Here is a 12,172-nt window from a genome sequence, read left to right as displayed (position 1 = left end):
TCATGTCAAGTTCATTGTTTATGCTTTCACTACTGGAAGTATGTTAGGCTCTCAGAGGTTTCATTCAAACATTTACTCTTTGAAATGCATATATGTATTAAACAGCCTGCACTGCCTTCTGTCTGGGAACCACATGATTCTATACATGATTCTGAAGGTATTATATTGTCTTCCAATCGCAATTAGGTCCAAGTAACTAGCTTGGGGCTGGATTGAATAGAGTGAAAAAAATGTATAAAAGATTTCATAGGAGAAACGATGTTTAGAGCATGTTGAACAGTCCGACTGCTATCGGACAGGGAATGTGACACAACTTCCTGTATTTATATTTGCATTAAAATGCATTTGAAAGACAATACAGATACTTTTAAAACCGTGTAATCATATGCAATTTTAAAGATCTGTTTTCTTCATTTACAACTAGGCCTAAGTTTCTTGCTTGGGTATAAAGAACAATTTTATATCGAATGTCGTACAAGAGAAGCGCGCACGAGCAACTGAACAACCAACAGGCCATCTGACATTGATTATATACACACTTTTAGAAGTATTTATATCTATTATACAGCAAGAACCTTGAGAAAAGTAAAACACCATTCTAAGCAGAACAGTTTGCTCAGTGTAACAAAGATATATAGCTGTAATGATTACTTTGTTTTTATCTCAGTTTGTAACATTCTATCGTATTCAATTCTGTAGTTTGCTTGGGTTTAAGTTTCTTTAAGTTTTTTTTTAATATACGTTTCTTCTTTTTTACTTGGGTATGTTCTGTACTTCGAAGGAATTTTTCTGTACATTTGTATATTATATTCACATCCTTACCAATCCTGTCCGTGTTGTAAATACCGGTATCCCTGTCCTTTTGGATCGATGAGTCCCTTTATTTCAATTTATTTTATAATCGTGTTTTGCTTAGGCTGGTGCTGGGCGTAAAGGTTCGTACGCATTTCACATACAAAATGGTGTAATTCAACTAAATTTCCAGGTAAGAGCTTTTTAATAATTTGAACATATTTATTCTTGACGCAGGGTGTGACCAAAGGATTGTATACCCCTTGTTCTTGTTTTTTCATTCATCACCTTAGTTGCCAGAACTTTGATGAAGTTGATGATACCTCTACCGAAATATTTGTTTACAAATTCGAAAGTCGAAACACTTTCAGTTTCAAATATAGTTTCAGTGAAAGTACATATATATAGTGTATACTTGCCGGACAGATCAAACTGATAATGTTCAACTTGGATTTTCCAGTCTTTTCTCTGTATGGGCCTCGTTACCGTCAGAAAAATTACCAACGAACAGAATATTACCATTTGCATCCAATACAATTAACCATGGATTATTATTAATATCATTATTATTCTACCACATTCATATAGCACTCTTTTCAGGCATATGTACACATTCAAAAGTGCTTTACAGAATTAATTGCAACAATACAAACAAATACCAATACAAAAAATAATGCATTCCACATTAACAAAAATCATGAATGTAAAACGTACAGATTAAACAGGATAAAAATACATACATATTTAAACGTATTTAAGTGACCCTAGGATAAAATACTGTTCTACGCTGCTTTATGAAGAAGAAAAAAAAAGCATCACTGTATCGGTCAGTTAACACAATATTGTACAAAGAAGTGGGTTTTTAGCAGGCTTTGGAAAGCAGCTAGCGTGTCAGCTTCCCTGATCTTTACGGGATGGGAGTTCCAAAGCTTTGGAGCAGTGCACGAAAAGCTGCGATTGCCATACATTATGGTTTTGGTTTTTAGCATAACCAGTGACAGCGTGTCTTGTGATCTTAGGTTTCTGACCGGTTTTTACACTTCTATCATATCCCTAAAAGGCTAATATAGGCAGGGGACTGACTGTGTAAAGCCTTAAAGGTGTGGGTCAGAACCCTGTACTGTACCCTGTATTTCACTGGCAACCAATGGAGCTCCTTCAAAACCGGTGTTATAAGATTGCCACGGGGCGTCTTAGTGATGACGCGAGCTGCCGTGTTCTGGACATGTTGCAACTTGTTAAGTGTGTTGTTTGGGATGCCACTTAACAAGGCATTATAGTAGTCTAACCGTGAAGTTACCAGGCTGTTGATAAGGGTCTTTGTAGCATCACTGGTAAGATACCGTCTGATGTGACCTATTCTGCGTAGTTGTGCATGTCCAGCCCGGCACACAGAGTTGACTTGTTGTTCCATATTCATACTGTTGTCAAATATTGCGCCAAGATTCCTAACACATTTTGCGGACTTTATCACAGAGTCACCGACCTTCACAGAGACGTCAATGTACTTGGAGTTACGTTTTGATGCATCACCTCCCTTTTATCAGCATTGAGCTTTAGCATGTTGCAATGCATCCACGAGACAATTTCAGCCAGACAGCTCTCAATGCGGCGCAAAGCCTCACTTCTAGTCACAGCCTCTATCGGCTTAAAAGGTAGGTATAATTGAGAGTCATCGGCGTAGAAATGATGAAGAAGTCCATGACGTCTGCATATGGCACCCACGGGTTTAGTATACATGATATAGTTCTTTGGACCAAGCACTGATCCCTGGGGCACACTGTATTTCATCAACATAGGCGTCGACAACTCACCATCAACGCACACAGTTTGATAGCGGTCACTATGATATGATGACATCAATGCAAGTTCTTTGTCTGTGACTGCAAAATGATGTTCGAGTCGGTGTAACAGTGTTTGGTGGTCAATCGAAAGCTGCAGACAGATCGAGTAGGACGAGGACTGTTACAGAATTTTTGTCGAGAGATGTGAGGATGTCATTCTGCACCTTTATCTAAGCCGACTCAGTTGAATGAAACTTTCTGTAAGCAGACTGCAGTCCCTTACTCGTATTTTCACTCAAGTTCCGCTCAAGACGCGCATTTACTACCTTTTCTAAGATTTTTTAAATGAAAGGGAGGTTAGACACAGGCCTGTAGTTTTTGAGAATGTTTGGTTCAAGGCCTGGTTTCTTAAGCAGGGGTATTATCCTAGCACTTTTTAACTCTTTTGGTACATAACCTAATTCCATTGATGTATTTATGATGTTTGTTATCAACGGCAAGGCTCATCGAGACATTTCTTCAAAAGCCATTATATATATATATATTATTATATATATAGTAAAAACGGGAAAAGCAATTTCTTGTCATGGAGAATGTAATATGAATGTAAACCTGAAACTAATCTTGATTCAAAGTGAACTTATAGACTCTGATCATGTATCCGCCATATAGAACATGTCTTTAGATTGAAGCATCGGCTGATTTCGAAGCCGTCGATGTTGGTTGCATTTGCTATAAACACTGTATCCTAAAATATACACGGATTGTTAAACACAGGAAATAAACTGAAGCAAAGATGAGCCGCGTTTTTATAAGTGTTTCAGCTATCCGGCGATATAACTCAAGCATCCGGTCCATTGCGCCAACAACATGCGTTTATTGACAATTCAGATACATTATTTTAAATACTGCTGAATTGTTTATAGCTCACTTGTTTGGCAAAATAACCTATCCGTTGCATTCTTATGGCGCTATGAAAGATAAGAAATAAAACTTTGTACTGGGCCAGGTTATACGAAAACCTCGCACTGCCCAGTTAAAAGATACAAGGTTAGGGTAGATTTCCAGGGAGCACATTATTAATGTTGTTATAATAATGCAGGAACTGGACTGACAGAAAAAATTCCTATTCCTAATGCTGTAAGACCCGTTCGCTTAGCTCAATAGGGAGAGCGCAGATGTACGGATCGCGGGATCATGAGTTCGATCCTCGGGCGGGGCGTATGTTCTCCGTGACGATTTGATAAAAGACATTGTGTCTGAAATCATTCGTCCTCCACCTCTGATTCATGTAGGGAAGTGGCAGTTACTTGCGGAGAACAGTTTTGTACTGGTACAGAATCCAGGAACACTGGCTAGGTTAACTGCCCGCCGTTACATAACTGAAATACTGTTGGAAAACGGCGTTAAACCCAAAACAAACAAATAATGATGTAAGATTCCAATACATGTACATGTTGATTAAGTACATGTGTAAATAATTACTGCAATTAAAACTTCTACAACAAACTTTTGGATAATATTATTATGTCGAAATATATTTGTGTGGTGTGTATGTGTTATTTTAATAGGTGCATCTTCGTTTAATAATATTGATTTGCCTGGGATACACCGAATACATGACAGTACGGTTCCCATACAGTATTAATCAGACATTTCAGAAATGAATCAGGTATGTATAATATGTGGAAAACCACTACGCATATTTATAACATAAAAGAAGATAATGGAATTCTCGAAGACCTACACACATAAAAAAAAATATCGCGTCCATATGACGTCCAGTCCCATCGGATAAGTTTATGATACAAGCAAGTTTACAAACAGCAAATGATTCAGTAAAATATCTGAAAACATGATTGACAGACAGTATCAGATACTTCGGGCAACGGTTTCAAAAGCCAATAAGACTTTCCAGTGATTATGCAAAACCAAAATGAATTTTTCTGTAAGATACAATGTATATAGTGTCAGACAGTCTCTATTCCTGCCGAGTAATCCTTTACAATAGACACTTTTTTCATACTTAAAGAGAGAATGCTTGAATCAGACCTCTGAAAGACTGATTGAAAGACAGGATAACGTATTTCCGGTAGTGACTATAAATGCCGGAGAGATAATACAATGAACTTGACGCCAAATCTCACTAAATTTCTCGAAAACTTATATAATGTACATGGCGTTCACGAGACCGCCCCTACGCCAATTGTATTATCTTATAACACGATCAAATTTTCAAATAGCTTTCCGGACATAAAGGATCGGATACTTTGTGATTCGAGGTCAAATTCCAATGAGAAAAATCAAAGACCTAACAAAGCTAAAACGCAAAACCGCAATAAATTTCTCTTTGATCTACAACTCTTGACATTCAATTCTTTATGGTCTAAAGCTCTCTGCAGTGGTACCTGCAGGAGTACTTTGTTAGGTAAGAAAGTCACAAACTACTCACATAACAAGATTTATTTTGTACTTATAAATAAACAGTAAAACATCGTAGAATTGTTAACTGCGTCAGAGAAACGTATAGCTGTGAAAGTTTCAGTCCAGTTGCCAGATAAAGACAAGAATAATTATTATGACACTTTGTATATAGATAATGTTTGCTTTATAGGATATGACTTTGCCAATGGCTTAGGTCCTTTTTTGTGGGATATTGCAAACAAGGTAAGAACATACGTAGCTTCCTTAAAGGCTCAAGTACAGTATACGTTCTTGTAACTCAGGTCAAGTTCAAGGTCGCTATCACTAAGAATAAAAATGTTTCTTAGATATCTCATACAGACATCAAGGTTAATTTCATTAGGATTTGTTAAGGTCATTGCCACACGTGTATTTGAAATGCAAAATGTGTTTTACGAAATTACCTCTGTAACTTTCATTGAAATATATATATATGTGTGCTGTTTTAGCTAAATAACTGAGTATGGAATGAGACAATGGGACCAAAGTGACGTCCATTTTGAAAATAATTGCTTTTTTGTAGGCAGAAGATTCTAATTCAAAGGTTTAATCTGTGACAAGCAAACGTATTAACACTTACCCCGTATAATAATAAAATGAAAAAAAGTAATTTTATACAAAACAGCCGATGATTCAAAACTAGCCTTGTGACAGTCTATTACTATGAATTGATTGAATTATGTCTTTGACAACATGCGTCGAACTGAGTGAAGGTTGCATATAACAAAACAAAAGGAAACTGTCAAATGTTTTATTATATTAAATATGGTATTTAATGATCTTGAACATGTTTGGATCGACCGAACATATTAGACGACAGCTGAATTCATGCCTCGTTCAAACTGCAGAGTGTTCCAATGTTCTACGTCTTCCATGTCTACCAAACGGAACACTTGTTTGAAGGGTTCATGTAAGATCCAACAGGACAGTTCCATGCTTTGGAAAACTCGTCAAAGTTTTGCAAGGGTCCATATACTCTACAAGAGTTAAACAATCAAAACACTGAAATCTCATATCAAATTATATAAACTAATGTTCAAGTAAATAATGGCAAAATTACTTCAGATATGTTTTTTAAATAAGTCATTATCATGCAAATATAAAATGTTTTTAAGATATTCTGACATTCCAAGATGCTATGGTTGTAAACACCACATTTTTCCACAACCTCATATAGATATATATTCAAACGTTAATTTAAATACTTGATTTGGTAATAGCAATACATTGCTACAAATAACACGGTATGTATCTACAAATAACACGGTATGTATCTACACATAACACGGTATGTACCTACACACAATCACTGTATTTGCATGCGCTTATACTTTTTTCTAATATCATTCTACAATATACATGTATTTTGTTCAACAAAATGAAGTGGATATATAGTGCCATTTGATTTAAAAATCACAATTTTCAGTTTTTAATTTACTAAAGTTTACATAAATCTGTAATATCTCTACCCCCTGTCTCAAGTAACCTCCTATGCTATACTTTATACAGACACAGAAATTTTAAGCATTTCGCAGTACAATGTCTAGATGAAAAAATACAGTTTTGTTTAATCAATGACTCTAAAATGTTTATTCAATGAGGACCAATTATTATATCTTTTGATAAATCACTTATATAATCACACCATACTTAGCTTTCTAAAGTTAAGACCATAAAACAAACTGTCGGTATCATTTTGAATTGACATTTATGATTAACTTACCTGTTATTTATTTAACACAAGCAAAAAAGAAGAAATAAAAACAAGGATAAATATCAAGGAGAGAATGCCACGTTCAAAAAACGCAGCAACTCACAGATGTACACACTACCAACACACACACTCACATACAAACCAAACACAAGAGGATAAAAGGAACAAATAAAGGAACACAGTGGAGAGCTTAAACCAGTTTATGGTGCAGCACACTCAACACGATTCTGGCCCCCACTGTTGACAGTGTAAATAAAAGTAATCCCCGCCAGGAGAATTTCTGAAACATGCAATGGAAACAAAAGGCATAGCATGTAAAACACAAAAATGCTCCTGTATAATTATGTAAAAAGCAAACTTGTAAGAATGAAAAACATATGTACTCGATGTCTTTGAAGAAGACAAGAACATTAAGAGAAACACAGATGAAACAGGTCAGAAGCAAGAAATCAAAACAGTTCAAGGGAAGCATTGGGTCCAACTGTAAACGGGTTGAACACTAGTATGTAGTGTGTTTCAAAACAGTTGGGCTGTAACCTCTTTTTATAAAACATTTTATAATCTTACAAAATACAATTGGAAAATTACCAGGATGCAAAATACCGGCTTCGACAAAACATCAAAGAAAGAGGAAAAAACAGAAACAAATGAAACTCTCCCCCGTTACTTCAAAGAAACGCATTGAATATATTGAATATATTTGTTCAAAATTGTACACTAAAATAATGGCTGCAGCTTGGGTAAATGCTAACATAGTACATGTATAGAAGAGATTGATCAGGTTTAAAAAAGATTTGTAACGAGGGGGTGCCCGAGTAAAATTGTTTACCCGAGAGTTTTAATGTTCTTTCTGTTTTGTATCATAGCCATCCATATATGGTAGTTGTAGGCGTTCCACATTGCCGTATACAGCAGTTCAGTGAGTACTTAAAATCCTTGCTTTACAAATGTGTAATGCCCAGGTAAAATAAACCAATGCTAGAGCAGACAATCAATAAAATACACTTTTCTGTCTACTGTTCAGCTGGCATAGTTTAATTCCTTTACAACAGTGCGGTAACTAGCGTGCGGGTATTAAATATCTGCACACTTTTAGTTACAGCACCCTGTACTCAGTGTATACGAATTACCTGCACCAAATTTGTTAAGAAAAAACACCGAGCTATGATACAAGATAGATTGGTATGAGGTTATCAGGATTATAAAGAAAGAATTTTTTGTTAAAGGGTCCAGTAAAGGTGAACAGAACAAAATGACCGACGAGAATAGACATTATACTGATTCATCAGCAGATAGTTTAGTTTATTAGTTTATTAGAGTCTCTATCACATACATACAATAACAATATACATTTACAAACATACATATAATAGTACATAACTGTTCTATATAGAACTATTAGAGACTATACATTATACATTTATTCATCGTTAAAACAATTCTTCTATTAAAACCACTTCTATATACACTAAGATATATTGTACTGTCTAAAAGCTTACTGTTATGTACACATGTTCATTATGAAATATGTGCTACATGTGAGGACAATATCATGGGGGAACCAAGATTCCGACTCATCGCCGGAAGCAGAACAAAATGACGAAAAAACATTATACTGATTCTCACAAACAATTCTCCCATTACTGAAAAACTGTTGACATTGAAATTGGAACACCAGTTTTGCACAATCTCTTTAATTCACATTTGTAAACAGAAGTATAATTTTTCTTTCGATCAAAATCACTTAGTGTACAGCTTTTCAAAAGTAATTACGTAAACTAACATACACGGTAGTTTATACAAGACAAAATAATTCAGGAAAGGGTTTTCATAAAAAAAACCTTAGTAACCTGCTATCGCTTAATTATGTTTTTTGTTTAACTCAACTAGATCGGGTTGTAAAAGGGTTTTTTAATAACGGTAGTTTTATACTTTACATGTAAAGGTTGCTGTCATTGGTTAGTTAAAAACCCGTAATCAGAATCTGACATTCAGACGCTGGTGAATAGATATTTACGTCAAACTATGTCTTACAGCAATAGGTACATTTTCATAAAAATCACCCGTCTTCATCGGACAAGTGTTACAATATACAATGTAGTTCTTGCACAGCCTTCTGTGATAAGTATACGAACTATTTTCAAACGACAATGTAAAATTTGAGTTGCATTTAAGAGGTCAATTTCTTTCCCTTTACCTCTCACCATATTTTAGCATTTTCAAAAATTATAATGCCATAGTACTATTAAAGGCTATTTCTTTAGCCTGTTTAACAAGGAAAAAAAAAACTTCAATTTAATAGTCAGCATTTTGTTTTGCAAACAGATTAACAACTAAGAAAGATTAAATATATTTGTTGTAAAAGGTAAAATACACACCTGTGCTGCATTAAGGAAATACAATTGATTTAGTGTATAATCCACTCCCGGTAATTTATCCTCTTCCTTACCTTGGCGGCTTGTTTTTACCCACTCACGATACGCCTGTTACAAGTGTAAAACAAATATTTCCACTATAAAGGTAAATAAAAAGTCACAATAATTCGGGATCTTCCCAACACACCCATTGGATAAAAGATGAATGACGAATGTAAAGCCATTTGTTATCGTATGACCATAAACCCACAACATAGGATAAAGTTTTCAGGTTTTTCAATCTTATCTTACCCGACACCCCAACAAGTATTAAAAATATATGAGCCGCGCCATGAGAAAACCAATATAATGGCTTTGCGACCAGCATGGATCCAGACCAGCCTGCGCATCCGTGCAGTCTTGTCAGGATCCGTGCTGTTCGCTAACTGGTTCTCTAATTCCAATAGGCTTTGAAAGCGAACAGCATGGATCCTGACCAGACTGCTCGGATCCAAATCTCCATAAATTTTACACCACTTTAAAGACAGTTTTATATGGAAATAATATGAGTAATATGCAAATCGATACTTGATGTTTGAAAATAACAATTTACAAAAATTGACGCCAATAGGTGTGTTTGAAGGCTTGTAGAGAAAAAAAGTAAGAAATATCAAAAATGTAACATACTTATTAACTGAGGAATATGAGCTGAATTTTATATTAAACAAAATGTCGAAACGGAACCCATCAACATAGACGCATTCCACCTTAAGTCTATTCATGAGAGGAAATGAAATTTGCACCATCCCTTAGGTTTAAGCGGGATTTCTATTATAGTAAAACTGAATGTCCTTTACAGCTGCCACATCGCACTTGAAGAAAGACTGTTGTTGTTGTTGTCTTTTCACTTCGATAACATTGATTTATGTTGCAGCACATACTTCAACTATTTCAGTTTAACAAAATTTAACAGTTGTCTGCGCAAGCCATGCTGTTAAAGTTAAAGCCAAATAAATTCGCTATCTGATTTACACACTTGACACTTTTATCATTGCATACACATTTTTTTCTTTTAAACTTCCTAAAGTTATCAGCACTTACCTGAAAACTTTCCTTGATTGCACCATTGTCAGCGATGTTTTCACCTTGGCTGTTTACCCCATTCAGCTGCAAATATATACTTAACTGAAGGAAGCAAGCATTAAAATTGCACATGACAAAGATTTATAAAATTAATGAGAATTAGATGAATTTATAACATATTGGATCAGGCCGAGTTTGAACTCGCTATGCGACGTAAAATTTCAATTTAATATAATATATTGAATCAGGCTGAGTTTGTCCTCGCTATGCGATACAATGTCTTTTTAATATAATACGAGGGAAGTTCAAAAATAACGTAGACTTTTACTGTCAAATTTTGCATATTGTGTAGATAATATCGTGAAATATATCGTTGTAATTCGGAATCTTTCTGTAATTTGGTCATACATTTTTGTAACATTTTTGCTGATAGGTGAAGCGCGTCGAACGTTTTTATTACCATAGCTACGCATAACCGGTGCAGTCGCTTTTTGGTGTGTCGTGATTTGAATCCGATTGCTAATGTTCGCACTAATAGTATACTTGTTTGCCCAAAAATATGCCAAAGTGCAGCAACACGGTCAGGGTGACATGTATCTACAGTATGGTTTCATTCCGACGTGGGAGGCGGAAGAAAACAAAGTTTAATCTAAGTGAGTATTACTGATTATAATGCATGTAATGTCGTTATCGACTCACATAGATAATAAGACACTTGCTTACTTATGGAGAAATTTTGGCGAACAGCAACTGAAATTCATAAACTAATGAAGCAGACGCCACAACAATGTTCAGTCACATGTGTCTTTATCTTCAAGTGGTACAAACGATTCTCAAATGGTCCAGAATTGCTTAAAGACAGCGAAGATGGAGGGAGAAAACGGATAAACTGCGAATGGACGTTAAATGTATGACGCCGTACATAAAGACCAAGTACTCACGTTGAGTACCCTGTCCGAGATTCGTGTCATAAGTGTTCATACATTCTTAGTATTCCAACCAAACAAATTGTTTCGACATAAGTATTGCTCATGAAAATTTATAAAATACATTTACAAATATGAATTAACGCAAACTTAATGAAATCATCACAATGAAGGCACGACGTCGTTAACGTCGTTGAAAAATGATCGCCGTGCGCCCGGTCCGTGTAAGTGACTGTTTTCGAAGACGCTTAACATCTGTAGGCATGGTCATAATCACGTCAAAATTGCAGTGCAGTTAGTAGAAAGATAGCAAATTATGATGATATATTTTTTGTTTTGCTTCATTAAAGTATATAAAAGCTAGAGAAAAAGTCTATGTTATTTTTGAAGAGCCCCCGTACACTGAATCCGTAATGTAGTCGTATCAGTACGGCATGTAAACAGTAATACGAATTTCAAATGAAGATCAAGCCAAACTGCATGTCTGCGCTATCAACGCTATTTGGACTGTCGACAATATACACGGTGTCAAAATGATTGTGGAATACACGATACGCACGCCGATAGCATAATTTAAGCTCCGCCTACTTCAGGTACTTGCGAGATTTTTCCGAGAAGTATGAAAGCGAATCATAATATCCGATACACTACTGTCGATTGTGTTCAGCCAATTAGCGCCGCGGTTACATATTTGACACTTTGCTTAATTGTCAGCAAGTTCGAGAGCAAAAAAAAACAACAACAATATTTATAAAGAAATTGCTGTAACCGTGCGATTTATTAGAATATTGTACACATTTTTTTTTGTCATCTGGTAAAACGAACGACATGTAATGTATTATTATGTTAAATCTAACTGACTTCCATCGATTAATTGATTTGAATATACAAAATTGTATGTAAATTTACGGTTTACTTTCAGTTTTATTCGAGTGAGATACTATTCACCGAATCGGATGATATGACTCGGTGTTAATAAAAACATTTTCATCCTGCATTCATACAAAATAGTTACAGCATCGGCTTGAATTTTTAAAAACGACTTTTACAGAATTC

The 12,172-nt window shown here is 35.3% G+C and overlaps 1 protein-coding gene across 1 annotated transcript in view; it reads right to left on the bottom strand.

Annotated features, from left to right (window-relative positions):
* Positions 1-5,825: 5,825 nt before the first annotated feature.
* Positions 5,826-12,172, bottom strand: part of LOC128548618 (neprilysin-like) — a 31,094-nt gene continuing 24,747 nt past the window's right edge. The window contains exons 23-26 of the mRNA XM_053523983.1: positions 10,209-10,274; positions 9,132-9,236; positions 6,371-6,387; positions 5,826-6,016 (exon numbers count right to left, since the gene is read on the bottom strand). Of these exons, the coding sequence (XP_053379958.1) occupies positions 5,917-6,016; positions 6,371-6,387; positions 9,132-9,236; positions 10,209-10,274 (288 nt within the window). The 3' untranslated portion in view covers positions 5,826-5,916. The remainder of the gene's footprint in view (positions 6,017-6,370; positions 6,388-9,131; positions 9,237-10,208; positions 10,275-12,172) is intronic.

Source organism: Mercenaria mercenaria, chromosome 14, assembly GCF_021730395.1.
Source record: "Mercenaria mercenaria strain notata chromosome 14, MADL_Memer_1, whole genome shotgun sequence".
Lineage (NCBI taxonomy): Eukaryota > Metazoa > Mollusca > Bivalvia > Venerida > Veneridae > Mercenaria > Mercenaria mercenaria.
The sequence above is the reverse complement of the archived record's forward strand: the minus strand, read 5'-3'. Positions and strand labels throughout refer to the sequence as shown.